Genomic DNA, 24891 nt, shown 5'->3' with positions numbered 1-24891 from the left:
GTAGAGGATATCAGAGGGTAGCAGCAGGGGGATGGTCAATGAGTAAGATGGGTCCACAGGATGGCAAAAGAAAAAAACTAAGTTTTTGGTGCTGATCAGTTTTATGGCATACTGGAGTTGAAATATATTTTTATACGTATAAAACATGTACTATCATAACCCAATGATACCATAGAAAAATAAATAATTACATTAAAAATTAAATTATCCATGACTCATTGCATAAAGCCACATCTATACATATTTTGTCGACAGTCCTGTTTCTCTAGGGGATACACTGAACACCAAATAAAATCAAACAAGCTGAAATCCAGCTGGTACAGGAGTTGAAATATATTTTCATACACAAAAAACGTATCTAATATTATAACCAAAAAATACCTCATTAAAAAAGTCTACTGCACAATAAATTGAAAAGAAATTAAAGAATCCGTATCCTTTGCCCACAGCCACATCTTTATTTTTACCACTGCCCTGTTACCTGAGGAACAAGATGAACACCAACTACACAGCAAATCAACCTGAAATCCAGCTGGGTACTTCCTGTTGGTAGATCCTCAGAAATATGTGTGCTGGACAAACCCCACTGGACACAGTGTGGGTTCCAAGGTGCCTGAGGAAGGGTCCATGGGAGAAGGGTCCTTTTCTTGCTTGCTGTTATACTACTCCAGGTCACGTGACCCTGTTAAGACATTTGTAGCCAAGGAAAGATATCTATCCCTTTTTTTCTTACCTTGTCTCTAAGGAAGGTTTATACATTGTGATTTATTGTTATCATGCATTTTAAAACTAGAGGGACACCTGTACAAACTTCTAAGAATAATCATGATCTGAAAGAAAATTAAACATTTTTGCATATGCTTATTTTTTCTGAGAATCACAATTCTTACTGTGGTAAAACACGCATGACACAAAATTTACTGTTTAATCACAGTGAGGTGTCAAGTCTTATGGCATCAAGTGCACTCATGTTATCCTGCAGCCATCAGCACCATCCATGTCCTGATAAAAAATAGACGGAAAAAGAAAGACAGCATTTCCCCACATGGACCAAACAATCATGCGATGAGAACGCTGCATTTAATATTGTGGTACATGCAACTGAAAATCAAAGGAAACGATGCTTACTTCTTGAAAATTCGACTTTCCCATCGGACATCAGAGCAGGCCATTATCAAGTACAAATTCACTCAGGAAAAACATTTCCTCCTCTATTAAACTAGAAGGTTCACAGCTGAGCTTTAAATCTTTTCTCTTCAGTGTTTCTTTTTTTTTTTTTTTGCGGTACGCGGGCCTCTCACTGTTGTGGCCTCTCCCGTTGCGGAGCACAGGCTCCGGACGCGCAGGCTCAGCAGCCATGGCTCACGGGCCCAGCCGTTCCGCGGCATGTGGGATCTTCCCGGACCGGGGCACGAACCCGTGTCCCCAGCATCGGCAGGCGGACTCTCAACCACTGCGCCACCAGGGAAGCCCTCAGTGTTTCTTTTTTATCTAGTTTCTGTTAATGGAAGACAAAGAGGTTTCAGCTAAGAATGAACAAATCCATTATTTAGGCTTTCAATGCCTATAGAAAATCCCACCTTGTTTTGATAACTGCTGTTTCAGTTCCCTACATAAACCAGAATGCTGATTTACATGCCCTCTGAATTTTCATCTTCTTGTAGTAAATAGTGTGAAGAACGATGTATTGTATCAGTTTCTGTTTTCAGAATTACCCTTAAAAATAAAGAACCAAGGTCACGAACTCACACCATACACAGACCTGAACTCAAAACACATGAAATGCTTGCATATAAGACCTGAAACTGTAAAAATGCTAGAAGAAAACAGCGACAGTACACTCCTTGAGATAGGTGGTCATCAATGGAAAAACAGATAAAGAAGAGGTAGTAGGTATTTAATGGAACACTATTCAGTCATAAAACACTTGACATTTGCCATTTTCCACAACATGGTGGGACCTGGAGATATCATGCTAACAACATAAGACAGGCAGAAAAAACAAACACCTTATGACTTTACCCATACGTGGAATATAAAAAAATTACAAGAAAAAATAAAGAAAAAATTAATGATGAAACCAAAGGGCACCAAAACAAACACATAGATGCACAAGACAGAATACTGGAAACCAGAAGGGAAGTGGCAGGTGGAAGGCCCAATTTGTAAAATGCCACAAGATGGTAAAAGACAGAAACTAAGTTTTTTGTCCTGAGCAGGTGCATGGTATACGGGAGTTGAAATATATTGTTGTAAACATAAAACTTATCTAATATTATAACTGAATGATACCTCAGTAAAAAAAAAAAAACAATAGAAATGTAAATTTTAAAAAATTAAAGAATCTTTACCCCATTGCCTAAAGCCATATCACTACATATGTTGACCACTGTCCTATTTCTCTGGGCGATTAACTGAACACCAAATTTACTTCAAACCAACCTGAAATCCAGCCGTGCTCCTCCTATCTGTCAGTAGAATCTCAGAAAAGTGGGTGCTGGACAAACCCCACTGGTCGAGATGCAGTTTCCAAGGTGGCTGAGGAAGGGTCCATGGGGCAAGTTTTCTTTCCGAGCTTTTATGCTGCTCCAAGCTCACAGGACCTTGTGAAGCCTTTCGTACCCAGGGAAGGAAATCTGTCACAATTGATAAGACAATAGAATTGGTTGCTCATCCTCCTCACACAAGACTGTTTTTCACCCTGACTGTTCCCCAGAATCCCTTGTGGAGATTTGAAAAGTAATGATGGGTCAGTATCATCCTTGTATGTGTTCCTGTAAAGGGACTCAGGCCTGTGGTTTGGGAATTGTGCTACTTTGTGCTACACGAACACAAGTCATCCCAGTAGATATCCTGGAATAATTTCCCTTGAGATTTATGTTCAATATTGGTTTGTGTTGAAGGATAAATTCCAAGTCCTGCAGACAAAGTGGGGAGATCTGCTTTGTGAGAACATTCATTTTTTTCTTGGGGAAAAGTACATTGCACTAATTATTTTAAAAACTGGCTTACATGATGGCTGATAGTTTTAGGCATTTTATATTCCTCGAGGCTTATTCCATGAGCTTATGCGTGGGTAACGAGGCTGGGTTCCTCTTTAGTGAGACTGCTGGGTGCATAATTCAGGAATCAGCTGAATAAGATAGAGAGTACGATCCTGGAAGGAACTCTTCATCCACTTAGCTCAATTCAGAGGTTTTGGGAGAAAATAACAAAAGAGATTTCTGAGGTCTGGGAGGACAGAGATGCCTGTCTCTTTAGCCCCCGGTGGTTTCCATCTGCAGAAATATGTTGAGGGAACTCAAAAAGTGTAGGACTAGACAGATGTCTTTGAGACTTCCTCATGACCTTGCCTGACCTGGTTGATGACATTCTGGGAAACCTGGCCAGTGGAGCTGAAGATCAGAGCTGTGTCACTACCAGGGCCTGAAAGGGTAGATGGGGTTGAGGGATGTTGAAATGAGTGGAGCTGAGTTGTGTGGAAAAGCTGTGGAGAAAGGGGACACTCAGAGAGTGGGGCTGAGTCTCCGCCCACTTTCCAGGAGTGCAGATCTGAATCTCTGTTTACAGGGGCACAAAGAAAACCAGACACCAACACTTGGCTCCTTTAGCCACAGACTTTATTGTTTGAATATTTGCAACTATTATTCTATACACAAATTTTAATTTCTTCCAAACTCTACATTCTATATTGCTAGATCACTTCACTCTCCATTTTATGCTACATTTTCATGAAGAGGTATTTCCGCAAATCACAATTTGCCTGAAGGTGTGTTAAAGGATTCTTTAAGAGGCTCCCCTCCCACTCAGAGGGTCAGTTTTTTCTGATACAAGATCTAGCTGTAGTTCCACTTTGAGTTTTAGGATTGCTACATCCTCAGTGTGAGAATTTAATGTTGACTAAGAATTAAGTGATCACTGAAGACTTCCCTTCCTTCACGACACTGAGGATGTGTTGTACAGTCTGAGCACACATGTTCCAGACAGGTTGTTCTATGAAGAAAGAATTTCTCATGACTTTACATTGATTCACTTCTTCAGGATGAATTATTTATAAGTATGCTTTGGTGTTGCTCAACATACTTGGGTATTTCTCAAGAGTTTACATCTTCGTTCTTGTTTTAGTGTTTATTTCTTGGAGGAGTTTCTTGTGCACATCAAGCCTGGTGATCAGCTGAATGTTTGTTAACAGTCATTACAGTCTTAGTGGTTCTCCACCTGGAGTTGGCTCGTGTTGAAGAATAATTACCAAGAAAGAACTAGGGGTTGGTTATCCTCTGCTCAAGTCTCTAGGGCAGGGGTCCCCAACACCTGGTCCACAGCCTGTCAGGTACGCGGCCGCACAGCAGGAGGTAGCACAAGAGAGAGCCAAGCTTCATCTGCTGCTCCACATCACTTGCATTACCGCCTGGACCATTCCCCATGCCACCCCACACACCCCCGGCCCGTGGAAAAATTGTCTTCTACAAAACCAGCCCCTGGTGCCAAAAATGTTGGGGACCACTGCTCTAGGGTCTTTAGAGTGGGGAGCTGTTGCTGAAAACACCTATATTGTATTTATAGAGTGAGTTCTACTAAGTTACCTAAAATTAGGCCAATGATTAAAGGCTTTGCCACAGAGAGAGGGCACGCACGTATGGATTCACATCCACAGGTGATGCCTGTCTGGACTAAGGAGTGTGGTGCCTGAACGAGTGTCCATATTGATTACAGACAGAGTGTCTTTACTGGGCGTGAACCTTGGTATGGTTAAATGCTAAAGCTATGCTGGTGTTCCATCCACATTCCTCACATGTATGACGCCATGTCATCTCAGGTCAGGACGTCTACTGAGGGCCCTCCTGACTTTCTCTCCAGTGCTGGGTTCCCTCATGTCGTCTCAGGGAAGAGCCACGACTGAAGCATTTCCCACACCACTGACATTCATAGGGCCTCTCTCCAGTGTGGGTTCTCTCATGTCTTCTCAGGTTTGCATGCTGACTGAAGGCATTCCCACACCGCTGACATTCATAGGGTTTCTCTCCTGTGTGGGTCCTTATGTGCCGAGTCAGTTCAGAAGTTTGAGTGAAGGCCTTCCCACACAGAAGACATACATGTGGTTTCTCTCCAGTGTGGATTTTGTTGTGTGTGCGAAGTCCAGAACGTTGATTAAAGGTTTTCCCACACAGATGACATTCATAGGGCTTCTCTCTGGGATGGATTTTCTCATGTTTTCTAAGGTAAGAGATTTGACTGAAAGTTTTCTTACATAGACAGCATTCATATGGCTTCTCTCCTGTGTGAGTTTTCTCATGTCGTTTCACGAGGGAACTTTGATTGAAGACTTTCCCACACACATGACATTTATATGGTTTCTCTTCAGTGTGAATCATCTTGTGTTGCCTGAGCCTAAAGCCAGTACTAAAGGCTTTCCCACATAGAGGACATTCAAACGATTTAGCTCTAGTGTGAATGTGATCCTGTCCATCAAGGAATGACCCTTGACTAAGTGATTTTCCATGCTGTTTGCTGACATTACTTTTCCTTCTTAAGGGAATTGGTGAATGTTGAGGTGAAGATCTAGGAGTAAATTCATCACTCAAATCAGTCCATCCAACAGGATCCCCTTGTGTGTGAGAAACCTGCTTTGGGAAAGAGATATGAGGCTGTTACTGGTTTGCCCACATCTATGCAGACATTCCTCTACATTTACACCCTATAGCATCAGTCAGTTGTAGTCTCCTGTTAAAATGTTTCCAGTGTCAGTTGCATACACATGTTGTGTTACTCCCTTGCAGGCACAAACGTTCTCTTTTATAGTTTCCCAACCCAGATATCAGATTAATTTTGAAGACTTCAGTCTGTTGTAAAGACTATGAGATGAGCAACGTTTGTGCAACTGCCTTTTTTTCTTAGGTCTCATGTTGTCGTTTTGAGCTCATATTAATTTCTTAACTGATTTCAGCCTATCCAAAACTATTCCCAGAAAGAGCTCAATCTCCACTTAATTACATACCAGCAATTGTGCTCAATTGCCAACTTATCTCACTGCCAGGTCCTTCATTTAGATGACTGTTGTTCTACCCATGAAACTTACCATTGACATGGTGTGAGATATGTGCTTCCTGTAGACACTTTGCGTGAATATCATTTCTCGTCTAAGCGGACTTTCACCATCTAAAGAAATGGAAAAAATATAGATTTTAGAATGGCATTAGGGAAACAGAAATGTAAACAAACACCAACGTCCATGTGAGTATCTTTCAAAAGTTGGCACTTAGTTGGAGAAACAATGTATAATAAAGAAATACTCAAGGTAGTAGAAATACTTTAAAAGTCATTGTCTATTAGATAAAAACAGGATTAAAATATAAAAATGTAATGTGGTGGAGAGACATTGGGTCAGCAAATGATGGAAAACACATTAAATGGGGCGATCAGGACAAGAATCACTATGTGAAAGTTTAACTGCAGTGAGTCCACAAGCACCCTTTTCCCTAAAGAATAGAAAATGGCAGGAAGTAATATGAATTTTCATTGCTAGATGCAAAGAGTGATAACAACATGCAGAATTTCAGCCCAGTTCCTCACTTCCAGTTTAGAACATATCGCTCACTTCATAAAACTTTCATTTGGTGTTTCCAAGGACTTAACACACTGACTGAAACTTTCTTGCAGTGAAGCACAGGCCCCTGATTCTTACCTGGACTCTGGCCTTGGAGGCATCCTGTTGCTTCACTCCACAGCTCTTTTCCTTGTTCGAGCTGGGAAATCACATCTGATTTGCTGATCTGATACCCTGTTTGATATGAAAAAGAAAAAAAGTGTTGGATTTTGAGTCTGGGCTAATTACCCTTTGCTGTGCTCAAGTCCAGGGTAAGGGAAAGAGGAAAATACAGAGATAATTGAAGGTCAGTGCAGGCAACAACATCTTCAACAGACAGAACAGTGAAGGTCCTTCAGCAGACCAGGAGGAAATCCAGAGCAGCAGCAAACACAGTGAGGCCCTCTAGCGGCTGATGCCTGTGCACAAGTTCAAAGAGAGATTACAGAATCCTCAGTGTTTTCCAAATGGGAAAGATTGAAAGACTCTACAGTGGGCTGAATATTACTTTCAAACAGGAGCCAGTAAGGGTACGCCTTACAGGAATCATCAAAATTATGTCATATACACGACTCTGGTCTCAAGCCTTCATGGAGTGACTAGAACAGAAGAATCATTTTAAAAATATTTGATCCATTTACTTATGCATTAAAATATCCATTGAATCCCCAGTTCTGTTCTGAGTGTAAACGCTGAGTAGCCACAGAGATATGAAATGTGGCCAAGATTACTTTCCAGTGTAGTAATGAAAAGTGCCGTGAAAAGAAACGTCTTCGTTTTAAGTAGTTATGAGGACTATCAAAGAAGCAGGAAGGACTTGGAGTGGGACACGGGGAAGCTGATCTAAATGCCTGTTCGGTGAGTGAATGAATGCAGTGAACACACGTGCACGTACATCCGTGTTGACAGACTCACCTACGGAGACCAGGTGGGTGATATTTTCCAGCATCACGTTTCTGAACAGGGTTTTCTGGGATGTGTCCAGCAGGGCCCACTCTTCCTGGGTGAAGTTGATCGCTACATCTTCAAACGTCACTGATTCCTAAAACATCAGGGATGTTCTGGTTTAGACAGAGCAGTCCCTACCACTGTCCAGGGTGGGAGGGTTGAGATGAGGAGGTGATGGGGTCTGGGTGGATAAAGGATCACGCTCTGTGTGGGGTTCCCCTCGGTTCTCTGCCAGCGCTGAGCTGGTGTCTGCCTTTCAGGTACATTCACGGACACCTACACACTCTGACGTCATGAAGCTTTATTTCACAGAAATATCACTTGAAGTGTGTTATAATACGACATAGACATTTTTTTAATAACCTGGGAATTAGGACTTCCAGATAGGTGATTATAAAATATTCACTTGCAAATTCATAACTCAATTTCTGTTCCCTAATAATTTCAAGGAACTCTACAGACTCATGCCAAGACAAACAATAACCATGATGGGCTACTTTGAAAACATGACTTTTGTCTTAAGTTATTTCCCTAGGGGAACCTTTCATTCCCCAAATATGAACTGCTTTGATAACTTGTTATGAGCTTTAAAACATCCAAAGTATTTTTCTATTAAGTGGTTCCTGTCTAGCAAACCTACAAGAAATACATTATTCTATCAATCAAGACCTACCTACGAAGGAATGCCTAGCATTCCTCAGAAGTGAACAAGATTCATACAGAACTAGGTACGAGGAGGTGTTTCCTCTTAACGCTACAGGACACAGGTGTTCATAACAAACTCTGAGGTCAGATGGTTCAGAAGCATAAGCCGGGGACTCAGGTAGCTGGAGTGAAGGACAGACCTAGCCTGACCATCGCTGTGACGGGAGGACTCCCACTCTCTACATTCTCAGGGACTTAGACCTTAGTTATTACGGTTTCTCTTGTAATCTAATCTTGTCTCCATGCTGAAGGATGAAAGAAGCCTAGTTATTGGTTTTGTTTTCTCCAGTTTTTAAAAAATCTATAAAAGAACCTAATTTTATTCTACCTACTCTAGTCTTTCACCTTTCTTTTTAGAACAATTAAGAAAATACTCCTCCCTACATATTCCTTCCAGTTACCAAATATGAATAAACGGTTACTTACTAACACGTATATAAAATGTGTGATTTGGGGGAAGAATGCTAATGACAGTTTGGTGACTTTTTCAGAAATCTTCAGTAGTGCATATATACTGAATAATTGTGAAAGGTTTCAAATGGAGAAAAAGTAAAATGATTCCCCTTTAGTTCTAAACCTGTGCTCTGCTCTTGTCAACACTGAACAGCCTCACACCACGTGGTGTAACACTGGATTCGTTACATCACAGGCTGTAACCTCTGACTCTCCAGGGACTGGAAGGTCTGCTCCTTCCTCAGCTCTGCTACCTGCCGTCACCAACTCCTAAGCCTAGCACATCCAAAAACGGTCAACAAGTTAATCTTTGTTTGCCAATCAGGACAAGGGTTGAACAAGTTAAAAGAAGTTTTCTTATCTCTTCTGTAAATACATATGATTCGTGCTGGCTCTCATAAGTTTAATTAAAGAACGAGATTAGTTTCTGATTAGTCCTGACCCATGATAACTATCCCAGACACCTAGAGCAAAGTAATTTGAGCTCAGATGACTGAACACTGCCTGACTACACTTAGAACATACAAGCCAGTTTGAAAAACTCATCCATCTAATGGCACTCGGGGTGTAGCTTCAGGAGAAGGAGGTGTCGCTACTCACCAGAGGCTCCATTGTCAACAACTCAGTCGCCAGGAGTCTCGGGATTTCACTCACAGCCAATCCAAGCACTGAGCACGCAAATCTGAGGATGGAGAAGAAGCCATGAGACTCCAGTCCTGTGCACAACTTCCAGACCCACCTGAAATGGAGCCCCAAACTGTCACCTGGGCATGACCCCCAGCCCCTCAAACCAAAATAATTGATGCACTCTAAGAATCTTCGATGCAGGGTAACATGGTAGAAGGCTACAGACGTGGATGCTAATAAAGAAGGTCAAACTACAGACCTCTTACAAATAAGCCATGATAAGCCTTGAGTTTTGTGTGTTCAGCAGCCTAGGGCAACCAGAATGATTCAATGTCCTCCTTAATTTAAACTCTCGGGAATCGTGACTCATGCCACATGTAGATTGTGGTTTCCTCCTGTAGGGAAACACTCTGCAACTCCTCAGATCATTCTCTTGCCTCATGCACCCACAGATAAACTACATATTATGACCAAGTAACTCATTTACCCAGGACAATTCACTATGCCTTAGGGACCCCCAGGAAATACTGTGTAGGATTTGGATTAGCCAGAGAACATGGGAGTGTTCAAGGAGGGAAGGAGGATCTAGGAAAACGAATTCAGACGTGGCCGTGGATTATGTTTGGTTTTGACATCAAGGCAAATTCAGAGTGAAGTGGACTGTTATTTTTTACTCTCAGGTTATTTACTCTATAGATAGATAGAAATATGTAAGTCCCTATCTGTTATGCAAGAAATCCCCAGGCATGTGCAACAGGGCATCCCTCTAAGCAGAACCAATATACCTAGGAAATCCCTGTGCAACTCCAGCTCTCAAGTAATAAGAATCGAAGGTTAATATTTATGAATTTTTTTAATAATTAAAATAAATACCTCAAGAGATTTATTTTATCTTGAGATACTTATTTTAAAATATCTATCTCAAGACATGTAATAAATAAATGAAGAAAATCGCTTGACAAAACCCATAAAAGGAAATTAATCCAGAAAGGCAGGAAATGAAGTATTTACAACAACAAAAAATAACACACAAGATATAGATCAATGTGCCAATAGAACTTTGCAAGGTGAAGGAAGTGCTCTGTGTCTGCATTGTACAATACAGTCACTGCCACACACGTGTGGTTATGGAATACTTGAAATTTAAGTAACACTACAGAGGTAGTGAAATGTAGCTATTTAATTTTATTAATTTAAATTTTATAGCCACAAGTGGCTGGTAGTGACTGTATTGTTGGGACCAAAAAACAAAAAAAAAAAGACACAAATAGTCAAATCTAGAATTATGAGAGTGATAAAATAAATCTTGGCACAATAAAATTTAAAGACCACAAGAAGCTGCTTTGATAGGACAAAAGTCTAAAGACAGATACGACTTAGACAATTTTAAGGGAATGAAGCCACCTCACAACTCACTGTTTGGAGAATTTACCAGAACCCCAAATCAGAGGAGCTAGTGAAGCTAAAATAGATTCAGAGGCAAGTTCTGCTGCAAGCAGCCAATTCTTCTTCCTCCACCATCCCAAACTGCTCCTGTTCTGTTTCTTTTTCTGGGGACAAATGTCTCCTCTGTTTGACTTTCCTTTTACTGGAATCCTAATCTGGCTACATTCCAGGGACACACCCTAACTAGACTCTAATAGGGCTTCAGTCTGTGAGCCACACACCCTGTTCAATTGGATTGGATTTTCCAGACTGATATAAAATTATAACCCTCACACACAGTTGGAGAGCAAAGATGAAAGGACATTGTAAAAGGATATTAGGAAAGTCCATTTATCCTTTTTCATCCATAAATACTTTTGAGTGCATTCTATGTATGGGGAAACATTCTGTGTCTTGGAAATAAAGCAGGACATCAGACATAAAGGAATTCTATGTACATGAAGCTGGAGTTCCCTGGAGGAAACATGTACTTACAAATAAAATGAAAGATGAGAGAATATGAAAAGCTGAAATGTAAATAATGAGGTGACAATATAAGTTATATTAGTGGATGGAGAACTTGACTCTTAAAGCACTGGCTACGTAGAACTTTCAAGAACATGTTAATAATTTATTAATTGTCCAAAGAAAATGGGAAGATAATTTTATACTTTATTTCTTGGTTAATGGAGAAATCAATAAAAAATGTCCCTACATAGTAAAATATAGTAAATAATTTTACTTCCAGGCCATTCGCAGTTGATTTATACATTTTGTAACAGGGAAGAACAAACTCTGACTCCATGTTGGATCTGTTTCTTTCACTTTAACCTTTGCTCTCTATTGCTTTTGTTACTATCTGTCTGTAGCTACAAGCATACATAATAGTCTGCCTCTGGGAACCCCGTCCCTCTGCCTGAATGGTAAACTAAAGTGCCTTTGTTCAGCTCACAGGGAGAAATTCTGACCCTGTCCACTTGTGAATGGCTGCAAGAAAGAAGAAATTAACACACCCCCTCCCCAGGCTGGCCAAACCAGGTGTTTTGCAAGACTTATGGCCTTTCTTACTTTACTTCCTCACCTTTTCCCCCTCTGTGTTCTATAAAAGAAACGAGCATCCAGACCCTGATAAGATGGTACTCTAGGACCCTAGTCCGCTATCTTCTTGGATGCCGGCTACAGTCACTATTCCTTTCCTCAACACCTCATCTCCAATTTATTGGCCTGTCACGTGGCGAGCAGAGTGAGCTTGGACTCGGTAACAAATTTGGCTCAGCCAGCCAAGAGCCTTGCTGATCATGGCTAGCCGGCCCCGGTCAGCAATTTTGAGACAAGGCCCTAGCAGCTTCTGGGACTATTTCTCCTGAGGATCTTCCCTTCAAAATTCCCTGAAGTGGCACCGGCTACCCCAGCACTTGGCAGTTGGAGCAAGGAATCAACAAACTTCTGCGAGACTCGCTCTTTGCAGGGTATGTAGCTCTGGTACTACTGTGAACAAATTCCCCCCCTCAATTTGTTTTGCATTTGGTTGGGCTACCCTTTTGGAGAGGGAATTGTTCTTGGACTCTACCTGATCTGGGAACCTGTTCATTTGCCTGCATCGATGTTGGAATTTGTTTGCGTCTTTTGTGTTTTGGTGTTATCAAACTTATAAAAAAATGGGAAATATTCCATGTATCCCAAAGGAGAGCCCTTTGGGGCGTATATTAGATAAATGGGCAAAACATAGCCATGAGCCTATGACTAAGAAAGAGGTGATATACTATTGTAATGGGGTGTGGACTCAATATATGCTAGGCTCAGAGGAGCGATGGCTCCTGAATGGCCCACTCAATTACTGTACGATCTCGCAATTAGAAGTGTTTTGCAAAAGACCGGGGAAAGAGACGAGATTCCATATGTAGAAGCATTTATGCTATTGCAATCAGGAGGAAAGGAGTCAGAGGGCTGCACCCTTACAGTGCAGCGGTCGGAAGGAAACCCAAGGGCAGACCTAGACAAAAGAGCTTCAACAAAATTCAGGAGATAAAACAAAAACCAAATGAGGATCCATCGGAGTTTCTAGAAAAGATTTATCAAGGTTATAGGCACTACACAGATACAGACCCTGAGGACGTAAGGGGCCTTCATTGGACAAAGCTCCCCATATATAAGAAAATTACAGAAGTTAGATGGTGTATGTGGAATGAGCCCTTCTCAATGAGTAGATGTTGCTTTTAAAGTATTCAACAACAGGGAATGACGACAGAAGCAAGAAGATGCAAACTGAAAGGCAGCTTTTCTGGCAGCAGCACTGAATTCCTGGAAGGCGAGTAACCTAAAGGACGGTAAGCAACCATTGGGGAAGGAAAAATGTGCTTACTTCAAGGAGGAAGGGCATTGGAAAAAAGATTGCCCGAGACTAAAGAATAAGAAGAATAATAAAAAGGAGACAGGAGCCTCTCATATGGTGGAAAGAGAGGAACACTCTGATAATGAATGAAGAGGCCGGGGGACTCCCTTGGACTTGAGGCATCCGATTCTAATTTCCCCACTGGAGGCCCGGGTAACTTTGACAGGTGGGGAACAAGTTGATTGACTTTCTAGTAGATACGGGTGCCACATGCTCTGTGGTAAATACTAAGGTTGCACAGAAAACATCTCAGTCTATCGTGGACATGGGAGTTGTTTGTTCTTACAACCTCTGGAATGCCAACTAGGGGAACTCACATTGAAACATAGCTTCTTATATATGCCAGAGTGGCCAATCCCCCTTTGGGGATGAGATCTCCTTTGCAAAGTGGATGCTGGGACACCTAATCTAAAATAATATACTGAGACAAGAAGCCCCAAAGGGAATTTAGCCAATTCTGGAAAAGTTTTTGAAAGCAGGACTGATTAAACCTGGCAGGTCCCCATATAACATCCCTATCCTCCCAGTCAAAAGGCCAAACTCGGGCTTCCCTGGTGGCGCAGTGGTTGAGAGTCCGCCTGCCGATGCAGGGGACACGGGTTCGTGCCCCGGTCCGGGAGGATCCCACATGCCGCGGAGTGGCTGGGCCCGTGAGCCATGGTCGCTGAGCCTGCACGTCCGGAGCCTGTTGCACGTCCGGAGCCTGTGCTCCACAACGGGAGAGGCCACAACAGCGAGAGGCCCGCGTACCGCAAAAAAAAAAAAAAGAAAAAGGCCAAACTCAGCAGAGTATTGCTTTGTCCAAGATTTGAGGGCTATTAATGAAATAGTCCAAGACACACCCTGTGTACCTAGTCCATACACTCTGCTCACAACTATTCCGGGAGAATACGGCTGGTTCTCAGTCCCAGACTTAAGAGATGCCTTTTTCTGCATTCTTATTGCGGAAGAATCACAGCAGCTAAAAGTAAAACATTCCAACATAGGTAAATGGGTACGTCAGCCCTTCCATATCGTTGAGGTAGCCACCCAATTCTTTGAAAAAAAGAAAAAAAACTGCCCTTGTTTTCCACATCTAGTCTTTACAGGACCAGAGGTGCGGCTCCAGAAATAATCCAAAGCCCACCAATCCTTTCACCACTCCCCAAACCTTCCTCACTTATCTTAGAAAGTCATCCCAGGAGAAACTTGCCTGTATCTTTGACATGCAAAGGTCCTATCTGGTCTTGTCAGGAACCCTTATCTCTGCCATCCTTTTAAAAGAGGGCAAGGTGTAAACAGAAATCCTAAGTGTCTTTTCTGTAAACATTAGTAAAAAGATTTTGCCGTCTAGACAAGCGAGCTTGATTTGTTCCATCTGCCAGAAACCCAATTTTAATCCAATCTCTTTTGTAAACTGATGGGTTTTACGTTGCTGTACCTGACTCAGGGCTGAAATTTTGAAATGAGAGCTATGAGGTCTGTTTGTGTGTTTGTATGTGTCTATGTGTGTTGTAGATGTATGGTATCACCAAAATTAATTCGTTAAGAACTCTACTTAATTGACTAAAAAAGAAAAACAAAACTGAGTACTTATATACTCAGGAATACAAAACTGGCCAGGATGAATTTTGGGCTCATGTAACCTAGAAAATATTCAGCATCAAACTGATATCTGGTATTGAAGGTGGCTTAAGCTTGTTGATCTAATTAATATAGACCTGTCTTTAGAGTCATCATTATTGAGTATAATACTTTCACTGCACCTAGTGTTCCTGGTGAATTTCAGGTTCTTTCTTTGTCATGAAAGAATTTGGAGATGAAGTGATAGGTAAGAATCAGATTTATTTAGAGAAACACGCTCCACAGACAGAGTGTGGGCCACCAAAGGCAAGAGACTTCAAAATAGGGCATGGTTAGTTCTTTTGTTGTTGGGGTTTTTTTGGTTTTGTTTTGTTTTGTTTATTTTATTTTTGGCTGCATTGGGATTCTCCCGGACCAGGGCTCGAACCCATGTTCCCTGCAATGGCAGGTGGATTCTTAACCACAGCACCACCAGGGAAGCCCCACAATAAAAGATTTTAAAGGCAAATACATAACAGATCACTTAAAAGGTAAAGAACTTAAAACCTGTTACCAAAGGCAGTTTAACATTTTAAGAAAACTTGTCCTTTTAACAGAGAGAAAGGCCAAATTCAGGTTTTGCACCAGCTTACATTTAAAATTCATTTACTCAATTAAATTTATTCTAAACCTAGTCAATCCTGACCATGCTCAAAACTCTTTTCTCAGGGTTCACTTTCCACAAAACTTCCATCACTTTCTGTATCCACCCCTTTATTTTTTCCTTCCAAAACCATTCAGACTTACTTTCTTTTCCCTTCATAAAATGCAATTCCATTCCTCATACCTTCTTTACTAAAAACACACACCTTACTTTCCTTAAAAGTTTTTTTCACATCGAGTTACTTTCCTCGTTGACAAATTTTAACAGATAGAATGAGGTCTCATTTCACCTCTAGTAAACCTCGGTACAACAGAAATATTATACTTAACATTGATGACTCGAAAGACATGTCTATATTAATTACACCAACAAGCTTACGCCATCTTCAATGCCAGATATTAATTTAGTATCGAATATTTTCCAGATGACATAAACCTGAAATTCATTCTGGCCAGATCATATTTCTGAGTATTTATATAAGCTATAAGCACTTAATTTCCTTTAAGCCAATTAAATAGAGCTCTTTTATGAATTAATTTTGGCAGTACCATGCACCTACAACGAACACACAGACAGAGACTTCATAGATCCCATTTCAAAATTTCAGCTCTGTCAGGTACAACGTAAAACCCATCAGTGACAAGGGGTTGGATTCAAACTGGACTTCTGGCAGATGGAACAAATCAACGTCACCTGTCTAGATGGCTAAACCCTTCTTACTAATGTTTACAGAAGACACTTAGGATTTCTAAGTGTCCTTTATCCTTCACAAGTCAAGTTCTAAATTGCTTTACTCTCTTTGAAATTTGCATTTTATTTTATTTTATTTAAAAAAAATTTTTGTCTGCATTGGGTCTTTGTTGCTGTTTGAGGGCTTTCTCTAGTTACGGTGAGCGGGGGCTACTCTTCGTTGCGGTGCGCGAGCTTCTCATTGCGGTGGCTTCTCTTGTTGCGGAGCACGGGCTCTAGGCACGTGGGCTTCAGTAGTTGCAGTCTCAGTAGTTGTGGTGTATGGGCTTAGTTGCTCCGCGGCATGTGGGATCTTCCCGGAACAGGGATCGAACCCGTGTCCCCTGCATTGGCAGGCAGATTCTTAACCACTGTGCTACCAGGAAAGTCTGAAATTGCATTTTAAAAGGATGATGGAGATAAGGGTTCCTGGAGAAGACCAGGTAGGGCTGGAGTATTAAAGGGAGATTGGCATGGTACCAAAAGCCTGTATTTAATGAATTTTGAGATTAGGGGTTGGAGGCCTTGTTGAGCCTCTGGTTTTATAGGGTACTGGCACCTGGAAGGGAAGTTACTAGTTTCCTTTAAGGTGATTTTTATAGGAGTGACAAACTTTGCCTTCTCTGGGATTCCCTGATCCCAGACCTGCGGAGCTATAAGTTTTTTAATTTGGGGGGGAATATTTTGGGTTGGGCTGTCCACGTCTTCTGTTATACATAGTCCAGCCAAAAACATTCCTTGGCTTTGGTTTTCAGAGACTAAGTGTTGACCACAGGCTGACAGAAAATCCCTTCCCAATAATGAGCTGGAGCATTCAGGCATGACAAGAAACTTGGGAGTTACAACAATTTTTCCCCAGGTGCAAGTTAGAGGGGTTTTAGTTTTGGCTTTCCTTCGACCCCAACAATAGAGCAGATTACAGGGGCAAGGGGCCCAGCGTGAGAAGTCAGGACAGAGTAAGTAGCTCCTGTGTCCACTAGAAATTGGACAAGCTTACCTGCCATGTCAACGGTCACCCGCGTTTCCTCCCGTGTGATGACGACGGTAAGGCCAACTGGCCCGAGGCAGGGGAACACAATCAGACCGAAACTTTCCGGACCACCCAGTTCCAGGAACTGACCTGGGGACTTTCCACCCGGCCCAGCCTGCCCGCCTTTCGAGGGGCGGGACTAACGGTCCCAAGACTGATGCAACCGTCACCGGATATTGCCAGGATACCCGAAGAGACCACCAAATAAGGAATACCCCGCGCCCTCCCAGATTCACCACACCCCTTTCCCGTCTTCCCCTATAAAATCTTGCCCAACCCTCGCCCGGGTGCGACTTCTCTAGCCCCTTTCTCTCGGACCGCGCCCGGGAGCAGCTCCCTAATAAAGCTCACTTGAAGCTTTCCTTTGTTTCTCGCGGTGCCGTTTGTTAAGATCCGACCTTACAATGACTGTGTTCTCGGGGGCCTTGGGGGGTCCCAGGTCCTGTCAGTCAGCCACTGCCGTGACTGACATGGAGGAATTTCCTTACTCCCTTCGGAGCTGGGGGCAGTCCCTCTTCCAGTGGCCCATCTTCTTGCAGAGTGGGCATGGCATTTGGGGTTCAGGCTGGGGCCTGTTTCCTGAGCATTCCTTGTTCCAGTGTTTGGGACTCCCACAGCTGAACAGGCTCCCTTCCCTGGCGGAGGTCTTCTGGGAGTACTTTTGGGGTGACCAGGAGGTGGGTTAGGTCTTGTCAACACAGCTGCCCAAAGCCTGGCTTGCCGTCGTTCCTTCCTTAAGTCACACTGTTCCTTCTTTCCCTCCTCAGCCTGGTCTCTGTTGTTAAAGACACTGAAAGCTTGTCAATAAGGTTAAGAGGGGTTTGGGGGTCCATGGTAAGCTTCAGAAGATTCCGACGGATGTCGGGGGCTGATTGGCTGATGAAGTGGGTTGCACATACAATGTGTCCCTCGAAAGTATTTGGGTCTTCTGTCTGGGGCTCCTTTTCTTCCAGGGGTGCCACTAGAGAGGGCTTTTGTGTAGCTCGAATGGGTCCCAACCGGCAAGGTTCCCTAACCTAGGACTTGCATAGCTCTGGGTTTTCTCTTAGGGCCATAAAAGCCTGTACATAAGGAATTCTGTCCATTTCCCCTGTCTTTTGCAAAAGATGTCTAACTGTAGGATGGCATTATAGTTGAGGCTTCCGTTTTCTGGCCAGGCCTCATCGTCCTTAAGTTTATACATTACCAAAGAAAATGAGCTTTTTTTTTTTTAAGGAATTTTGCCTTTTTTCTTTTTTTTTTCAAATTTTATTTATTTGTTTATTTATGGCTGTGTTGGCTCCTCGTCTCTGTGCGAGGGCTTTCTCTAGTTGTGGCAAGCGGGGGCCACTCTTCATCGCAGTGCGCGGGCCTCTCACTATCGTGGCCTCTCTTGTTGCGGAGCGCACGCTCCAGACGCGCAGGCTCAGTAATTGTGGCTCACGGGGCTAGTTGCTCCGCGGCATGTGGGAACTTCCCAGACCAGGACTCGAACCCGTGTCCCCTGCATCGGCAGGCAGATTCTCAACCACTGCGCCACCAGGGAAGCCCGAGCTTTTTCATTTTAGAGAATCTAGAGAAAACTTGTCCCAGTGACTCCAACTGCACCCGAGGGGTGAGTCCTCGGGGATGGTGGAGGTGTTCCCCGTCGTTCCCTCGGGGAGAGAATGCTCCTGTACCAGAGAGGAGCGCTAGCGCTAGGAGGTCCCATGGGGGCTCTCTAGTCCTAATGACTTTATCCACAGTGGGGGCCAGCTACTCCCGCAAGTGGCAGTCCTGTTGGCCGCAGCGTCCTGGGGCCCGTGCCCTATCCTGGCATCCGCAGTACCCAGGATGAGTGCCCTTCCCGAGGTTTCTCTATAGAGTCTATAGATTAATCCCTGTGTTCTGGGATATGTTCCCCCGGACATCCTCGTGGTTCTAAGACCTATTTAATCAAGACCCACGCTTTTTCTCTAAAAAGGTGGTAAGTTTCAGAGAGCAGGCACTGGCCAGTAAGGGGGATGGTTTCTGAAAAAGGAAAAAACCCTGTCTTTTCCCTTCCCTTTCGTGGGCGGCACCCCTGGGGCCTCGGTGCCACGCTTCCCCCGCCTTCGCACACGTGCTCTGGCCAGCGGGCAGTGGGGCTGGGCGCAGGGGCGGATCTGCAGCTGAGGCGGAGGCCTCGTGGCTGTCGTTGGGGGGACGGAGGCCCCGCGACCCTGAAAGGACACTCCCAATCACTCGACCCGGGGAGGCAAGCACGGTAAAGGCGGGGCAGGGCCCGGGCACGTATCCCCGGGGCGGGGCCGGGTGCAAGGCCCACCCAGCTTGAGCCGCCTGCCCCGCCCTAACAGGGCGGGGTGCCGTCAGGGTGGACCCTGGAGGGGGCGGGCCAAACACCAGGAGGCTGGCGGAGAAGGGACGGACCCACTGCTCTAAGTCCCAACAAGGCGGCGAGGGACCCTCCCCCTCCTGAAACCCCGGGAACCGCCCACCGTGGAGGGAGCACCCCAAAGGGATCGCATCTGCAGTAACCAGGGGCACGAACTCTAAGTAAGGCTGTAGTCCATCTTTTTGCACAACTGGACCTGTTACTAGTGAATTAAATGGTGCATAAGGCCAACCCAGAGGGCAAAGATCCTATGGTTAGGGTCCTTAGCTGTCTGCGAGGATAGCTGGAAGCCTTCCCCGGCATGCCCTGCGCACATGTAACAGCGGCAAGGTTGGACAATGTCTGGCAGATTTTTCCCCCGTTTCCGGCAAAGTCACGAGATAAGAGTGGCAAGTAAGAGCGAGGTAGGGATGCAGAGTTGAGACAAGTATAGTTAGGCATAGGTGGACCAATAAGCCTATGAGGGTAGCCTCGGGGAGGGGGCGATGTTATGCTTGTACGGAGCCCACCTTTCTGCTGCAATAGCTCTGAAAATGAGACAGACTGTAAGAAAGAGAGGGAGGGAGAGAGGGAGATGGCCGCAAGTAAGGCCGCGTTTCTCAGGCCCAAGAGAGGCCAGAGGCTACGTCCAAAAAGGCAACAGAGAGTAAGAAAGCAAAAGAGAGAGAGTGGGAGAGTAATGGTGAGTAGCGCCGCTCAAGCGCAAGAGAGGCGAGAGGCTGAGGCTCATCGTATTCATCTGACTGGCTTCGCCGAAAGCTCAAGGTGAAGTTAAGGTTCTCTCTTCGCCGCGGAAGAATTCGGAGACGAAATGATAGGTAAGAATCAGATTTATTTAGAGAGAAACACATTCCACATCCAGACAGATTGTAGGCCATCTCGGAAGGCAAGAGATTTCGAAACATCGTGCGGTTAGTTTTAATGGGCTGGTCATTTCATAGGCTAATGAGCGGGAGGATTATTCCAACTATTTTGGGGAAGGGGCGGGGATTCCCAGGAATTGGGCCACCGCCCACTTTTTTTTTTTTTTTTTGCGGTACGCGGGCCTCTCACTGTTGTGGCGTCTCCTGTTGCGGAGCACAGGCTCCGGACGCGCAGGCGCAGCGGCCATGGCTCACGGGCCAAGCTGCTCCGCGGCATGTGGGATCTTCCCGGACCGGGGCACGAACCCGTGTCCCCTGCATCGGCAGGCGGACTCTCAACCACTGCGCCACCAGGGAAGCCCTATCCTGTCTATTTTTATAAAATTGTCTCACAGTACCCAGTGTGTAACCAGGCCTCCAACAAAATTGATGATGGCTGAACATCTTGAGGAAATAGATCACATTTATGACTCTCATAGAATAATTGTAATAGTGTGATTCTAGGTATGGGAAGAAGCAATAGGGAAAACACTTCCTGGTTCATAACAGGCTAGTGAGACAGAGAATCCAGAAAATCTTTAATCATCAACAGGGCCTAATCGGGAAATTAGCACCTGGAGTGGCATATCAACAAGAATTTTCGCCTGATCTGGGATGAGCCTCCCAGCTCTGTGGGACAATATCTAGTCATGAAATGTCTCCCAAATATTGGTCTAATTCTGGACCAAGGGGAGGATCTGAGAAGTGGAATATTTCCTGCCATATCAGTGAAGAAAGGATGTCACAAGCAGCGACTGCAGCCCTCCAACCTGAGCTGGGAAGCCCCGAGGGAACCCCGGAAGGAAACAGAATACCTGCCATCTGGCCACCATCAGACAGCAGCCACTCCCCCATGGTGAGCCTTAAGGAAACTCAGGATGTTAAAACATAGAATACTGGCCCCAGATAGCTGAGGTGCATATCAAAGGAATGATTTCAGCGAGCCCAGACTCTTGCATCTTCCCATACATAGAAAAGCCCTAAATTCCTTAACTTGGGATGGCGATTTCCTTACAGCTGGAGAAGGGTGGGTCAATCTACATCTTTCTATAGCTATAAGCATACATATTGACCTGCACCGGGGAAACCTGCCCCTCTGCCTGAATATTAAACTAAACTGCCTTTGTTCAACTCACACATTCTGACCCTGCCCACCTGTGAACGGCTGCAAGAAAGGAAATTAACACACCCCCTCCCCGAGGCTGGCCAAACCAGATGTTTTGCAAGACTTATGGCCTTTTCTTACTTTACTTCCTCACCTCCTCCCCTTCCAGACCCCGATAAGATGGTACTCTAGCACACTAGTCCGCCATCTTCCCAGATGCCTGGCTTTCCTGATAAAGTTGCTATTCTTTGCCTCAGCACCTCGTCTCCGATTTATTGGCCTGTCATGCGGCAAGCAGAGCGAGCTTGGACTCGGTAACTATCTGAGTGGAAACCTTATGGTTGTGCAGGTAGCTCCTTAAGCTTAAAATTCCTGGTTCCCAAGAGGAAATAATTAAACTGGGGGGCACAATAAGTATTTCATTGTATCTGAGGACATTTCAGTGATGTCTCAGAAAAATGCCTGGCAATCCTATGATTGAATTGCTTGTCAATTCTGTCTCCCATTCACATTAAAGAGTATTTCAAACCTTCCCCATTGCTATTCATTCTCCATGGACTCGCATTTTTTCCCCACATTTATCAGGTTGTATATAAACTCTTTCACAAAGGAAATAGATATTTTTGTATTATTTTCTCAATATAAAAGTAATTTATTCATAGTAGAAATCTGTAGAAACCTATAAAGAATGAAATTTTATATTTAAAAATCACCCATAATCCTACTACCCAGCAATGATAACTGTTAACATTTTAGTCTAGGGAAATAGATAATTTTGGATGTATATACATTCTACCACTAGATTTAGAGTATTCCTGTACTGTCATTCATTATTTATGCCATCTCCCTCATAACAGGAAAGGAATTGCCTTTAATCTCAACTTGGTAATTTATTTCTACATTTGTATTCAGTTCCTATTATCTCCTGCCACATCATGAATTTTATGTTATATTTTTTTTTTTTTTTTGCGGTATGCGGGCCTCTCACCGCTGTGGCCTCTCCCGTTGCGGAGCACAGGCTCCGGACGCGCAGGCTCAGTGGCCATGGCTCACGGGCCCAGCCGCTCCGCGGCACGTGGGATCCTCCCAGACCGGGGCACGAACCCGCATCCCCTGCACCGTCAGGCGGACTCCCAACCACTGCACCACCAGGGAAGCCCCTTGGCCTTTTGTTTCTGATCCCTCCTGCTGCTAGGCCTTGCTTTCAGGGAACACTCTTTCATTGTGTAACCAGCACTCTGACTCAGACTGCCTCCGCGAAGTCCAGGATCTGTATCTGTCGTTCACTTGAGGGAATCTGTACTCTTATCTACCCTCTTTGTAGGTTGAGTACTATTTTCAGTATTATAATTGTTAGTATCACTAGGATGATAATGATCTTTGTTACTGGTGACATTCATGATTATTTTTATTCATATATCTGTTGCCCTTATGTATTGTGTTTTGGTTGTATTTATACAACAATGAATAGAGTCTCTCTACTCACCAAGGGTGTCTGATTTTCTGAAGATGCCTGTGAGGGGTCCCCAACACAAATACTCATATACTGCAGCTCCCAGCTTGTGATATTCCCGACTGAACCTTCGGCTTGAAGATGCTCCTGAGATACTCCTCGTTCCCCTTCTGAGGCAGGGGCTCTCCCAGGCTGGAATGTGAGAACCAAGGATGATGTACTGGGCCCTCCTGAGACTCTGCAAAAAGTCACAAGTCCCTGCAAAGCCCAGCAATTGTTTGTAGCCAGCTGGAATCGCCACCCGAGGGCATCTTTGGACATATTGAGAAACCACTGAATTTTCTCCTTCAACTCAGGGACCCAGAAACAGCTCTTAATGACACAGAAGGCCAGCGAGTGAACGGTGGGCATGAGACTCCTGCTGTTTCTCTCAGATGCCCCCAAGGACACAAGAACCAGTCCGGAAAGGCTGCAGGGAGAACACTTCTCCCTCTTCAGAAACTTACTTAAGCTCGAAAGCCAGGAGACCACCATTGGTCAAAATGGCTGCTCAGTCAGCTACCTTGTTCCCCTTGAGCTGATGAAAACTTTCCGGGTCGCCTCTGGTGGCCAGGAAATGTTGATACTGACCTGGAAGCCGTAGAGGAAGTGACCGGCTCACTCAAGCAACCACGGAACTTTCTAAGTACTCCGGGGAACCTTGGAATTTTATGGAATTTACTCCAATTGGGATATAGCTGATGATTTTTCTTATAATTAGTTTGGCTTATGTGTTTCTTTATTTGTTGAATTTTTATTTTGTTCATTTGTTTTTTGAGAAAGATGACAGAGGTAAACTACCATTCTCATCATTTCATTTCAAGGCTACAAGTATGAAATGATTTATCACTAGGATGTTAATGTTGTCTGTCCAGCTATTTACCAGGTTTCTCCAGTGTAAAGTTATGCTTTGGTCATGTCAAAAAATGCATTGTTTTGGAAGGATTTCACTATGTGCGGCCCTTAAGGAGTGGAGAGTTCTACTCTACCTCCTGGATTGCTGATATCCACCTGAATTATCAGGAATTCCTCTCCATGGGAGATTTGTACCCTCCCCCAATTTATTTATATAGTTAGTCTTTTATTTAAATCAGTATGAACTCTTGGATATTTACTTTGTACCCTGGGTTATAGTGAATACTACTTAATTATTTTGTTGCTCAGAATCTTCCAGTTTTGGCCCTTGGGAATTCTTTTAGTTGATTTCTGTTTTCCTTTGACATAATCCCATCTGTGCCTGTGTGTGTATGTGTGCGTTTATTGTTTTGTTGAATTAACACTTCCTCACTGTCTGGAACTACAAGAGTCTCCAGGTTCATCTTGTACATTTCCTGCTCCAGACCTAGAATGACCTATTTCTCCAAGGAACATGGTTTCTTTTCATTGGCAAATATGTTCAAAAACAACAACAACGTGGATCTGAATGCGTCCATTGCTACAGGGGAGTGCTTGTTTCTTGGCTTCTCAGCTGACAGTGTGAGGAAGTTTTTGTATGTTCTGACCTATGTATGTCCACCTAAGTTGCATCTACCGATCCATTGATCCATATATACATATAGACATAGATGCATGTCTATAAGGAATAATCGTTTATATTAACATAGTAATATAAATATTTATAATATTAAGCTATCAACATTGCTTAATACGTTAAGCTCCGTCATCCATTAGCACATGGGCTGTTATAGCCGTCTCCCTTCACGTGTCTGTTACCCCCAGGCTAACTGCGCAAGAGCCTGTGAAGGGCTCACTTCCCCACAGAACAGCGAGCTCTCAGCATCCTGTACCGCGTCCGGCCGCCGGCAGAGGGCGCAGAAGCGCCACGTGGCGTGACGCACATAGGGCGCATGCGCTTTCTGCCCGCGGACCTCGAGGACGCCGCCTGCCCCCGAGAGCAAGCGGTTTGTTTCCTCAGGACAGACCCGACCTGAAGGTACGTAT

General features: G+C 44.0%; 2 protein-coding genes across 3 annotated transcripts in view; both read right to left on the bottom strand.

The window, feature by feature from the left end:
- Positions 1–2556: 2556 nt before the first annotated feature.
- On the bottom strand, positions 2557–22986 carry LOC115867533 (zinc finger protein 705A-like). 2 transcript variants are annotated; one of them, XM_060291491.2, is made up of 7 exons: positions 22945–22986; positions 9290–9371; positions 7499–7625; positions 6683–6778; positions 6077–6156; positions 4793–5621; positions 2557–2636 (listed from the first exon to the last, which is right to left on the bottom strand). In XM_060291491.2, the coding sequence occupies exons 2-6, from the start codon at positions 9299–9301 to the stop codon at positions 4827–4829; spliced, it is 1110 nt and encodes a 369-aa protein (XP_060147474.1). In that variant the 5' UTR covers positions 9302–9371; positions 22945–22986; the 3' UTR covers positions 2557–2636; positions 4793–4826. The 2 variants fall into 2 exon arrangements, with proteins under 2 accessions (XP_060147474.1, XP_060147473.1); XM_060291490.2 differs by lacking the exon at positions 2557–2636 and having other exon boundaries at positions 4445–5621.
- LOC115838871 (zinc finger protein 705A-like) overlaps positions 22527–24891 on the bottom strand; it is a 38129-nt gene continuing 35764 nt past the window's right edge. Inside the window, exon 11 of the mRNA XM_070044617.1 lies at positions 22527–23103. Coding sequence (XP_069900718.1) covers positions 22998–23103 — 106 coding nt within the window. The 3' untranslated portion in view covers positions 22527–22997. The remainder of the gene's footprint in view (positions 23104–24891) is intronic.

This window comes from Globicephala melas, chromosome 21 (assembly GCF_963455315.2).
Source record: "Globicephala melas chromosome 21, mGloMel1.2, whole genome shotgun sequence".
NCBI lineage: Eukaryota > Metazoa > Chordata > Mammalia > Artiodactyla > Delphinidae > Globicephala > Globicephala melas.
This window is presented reverse-complemented; position numbering and strand designations above follow the sequence as displayed.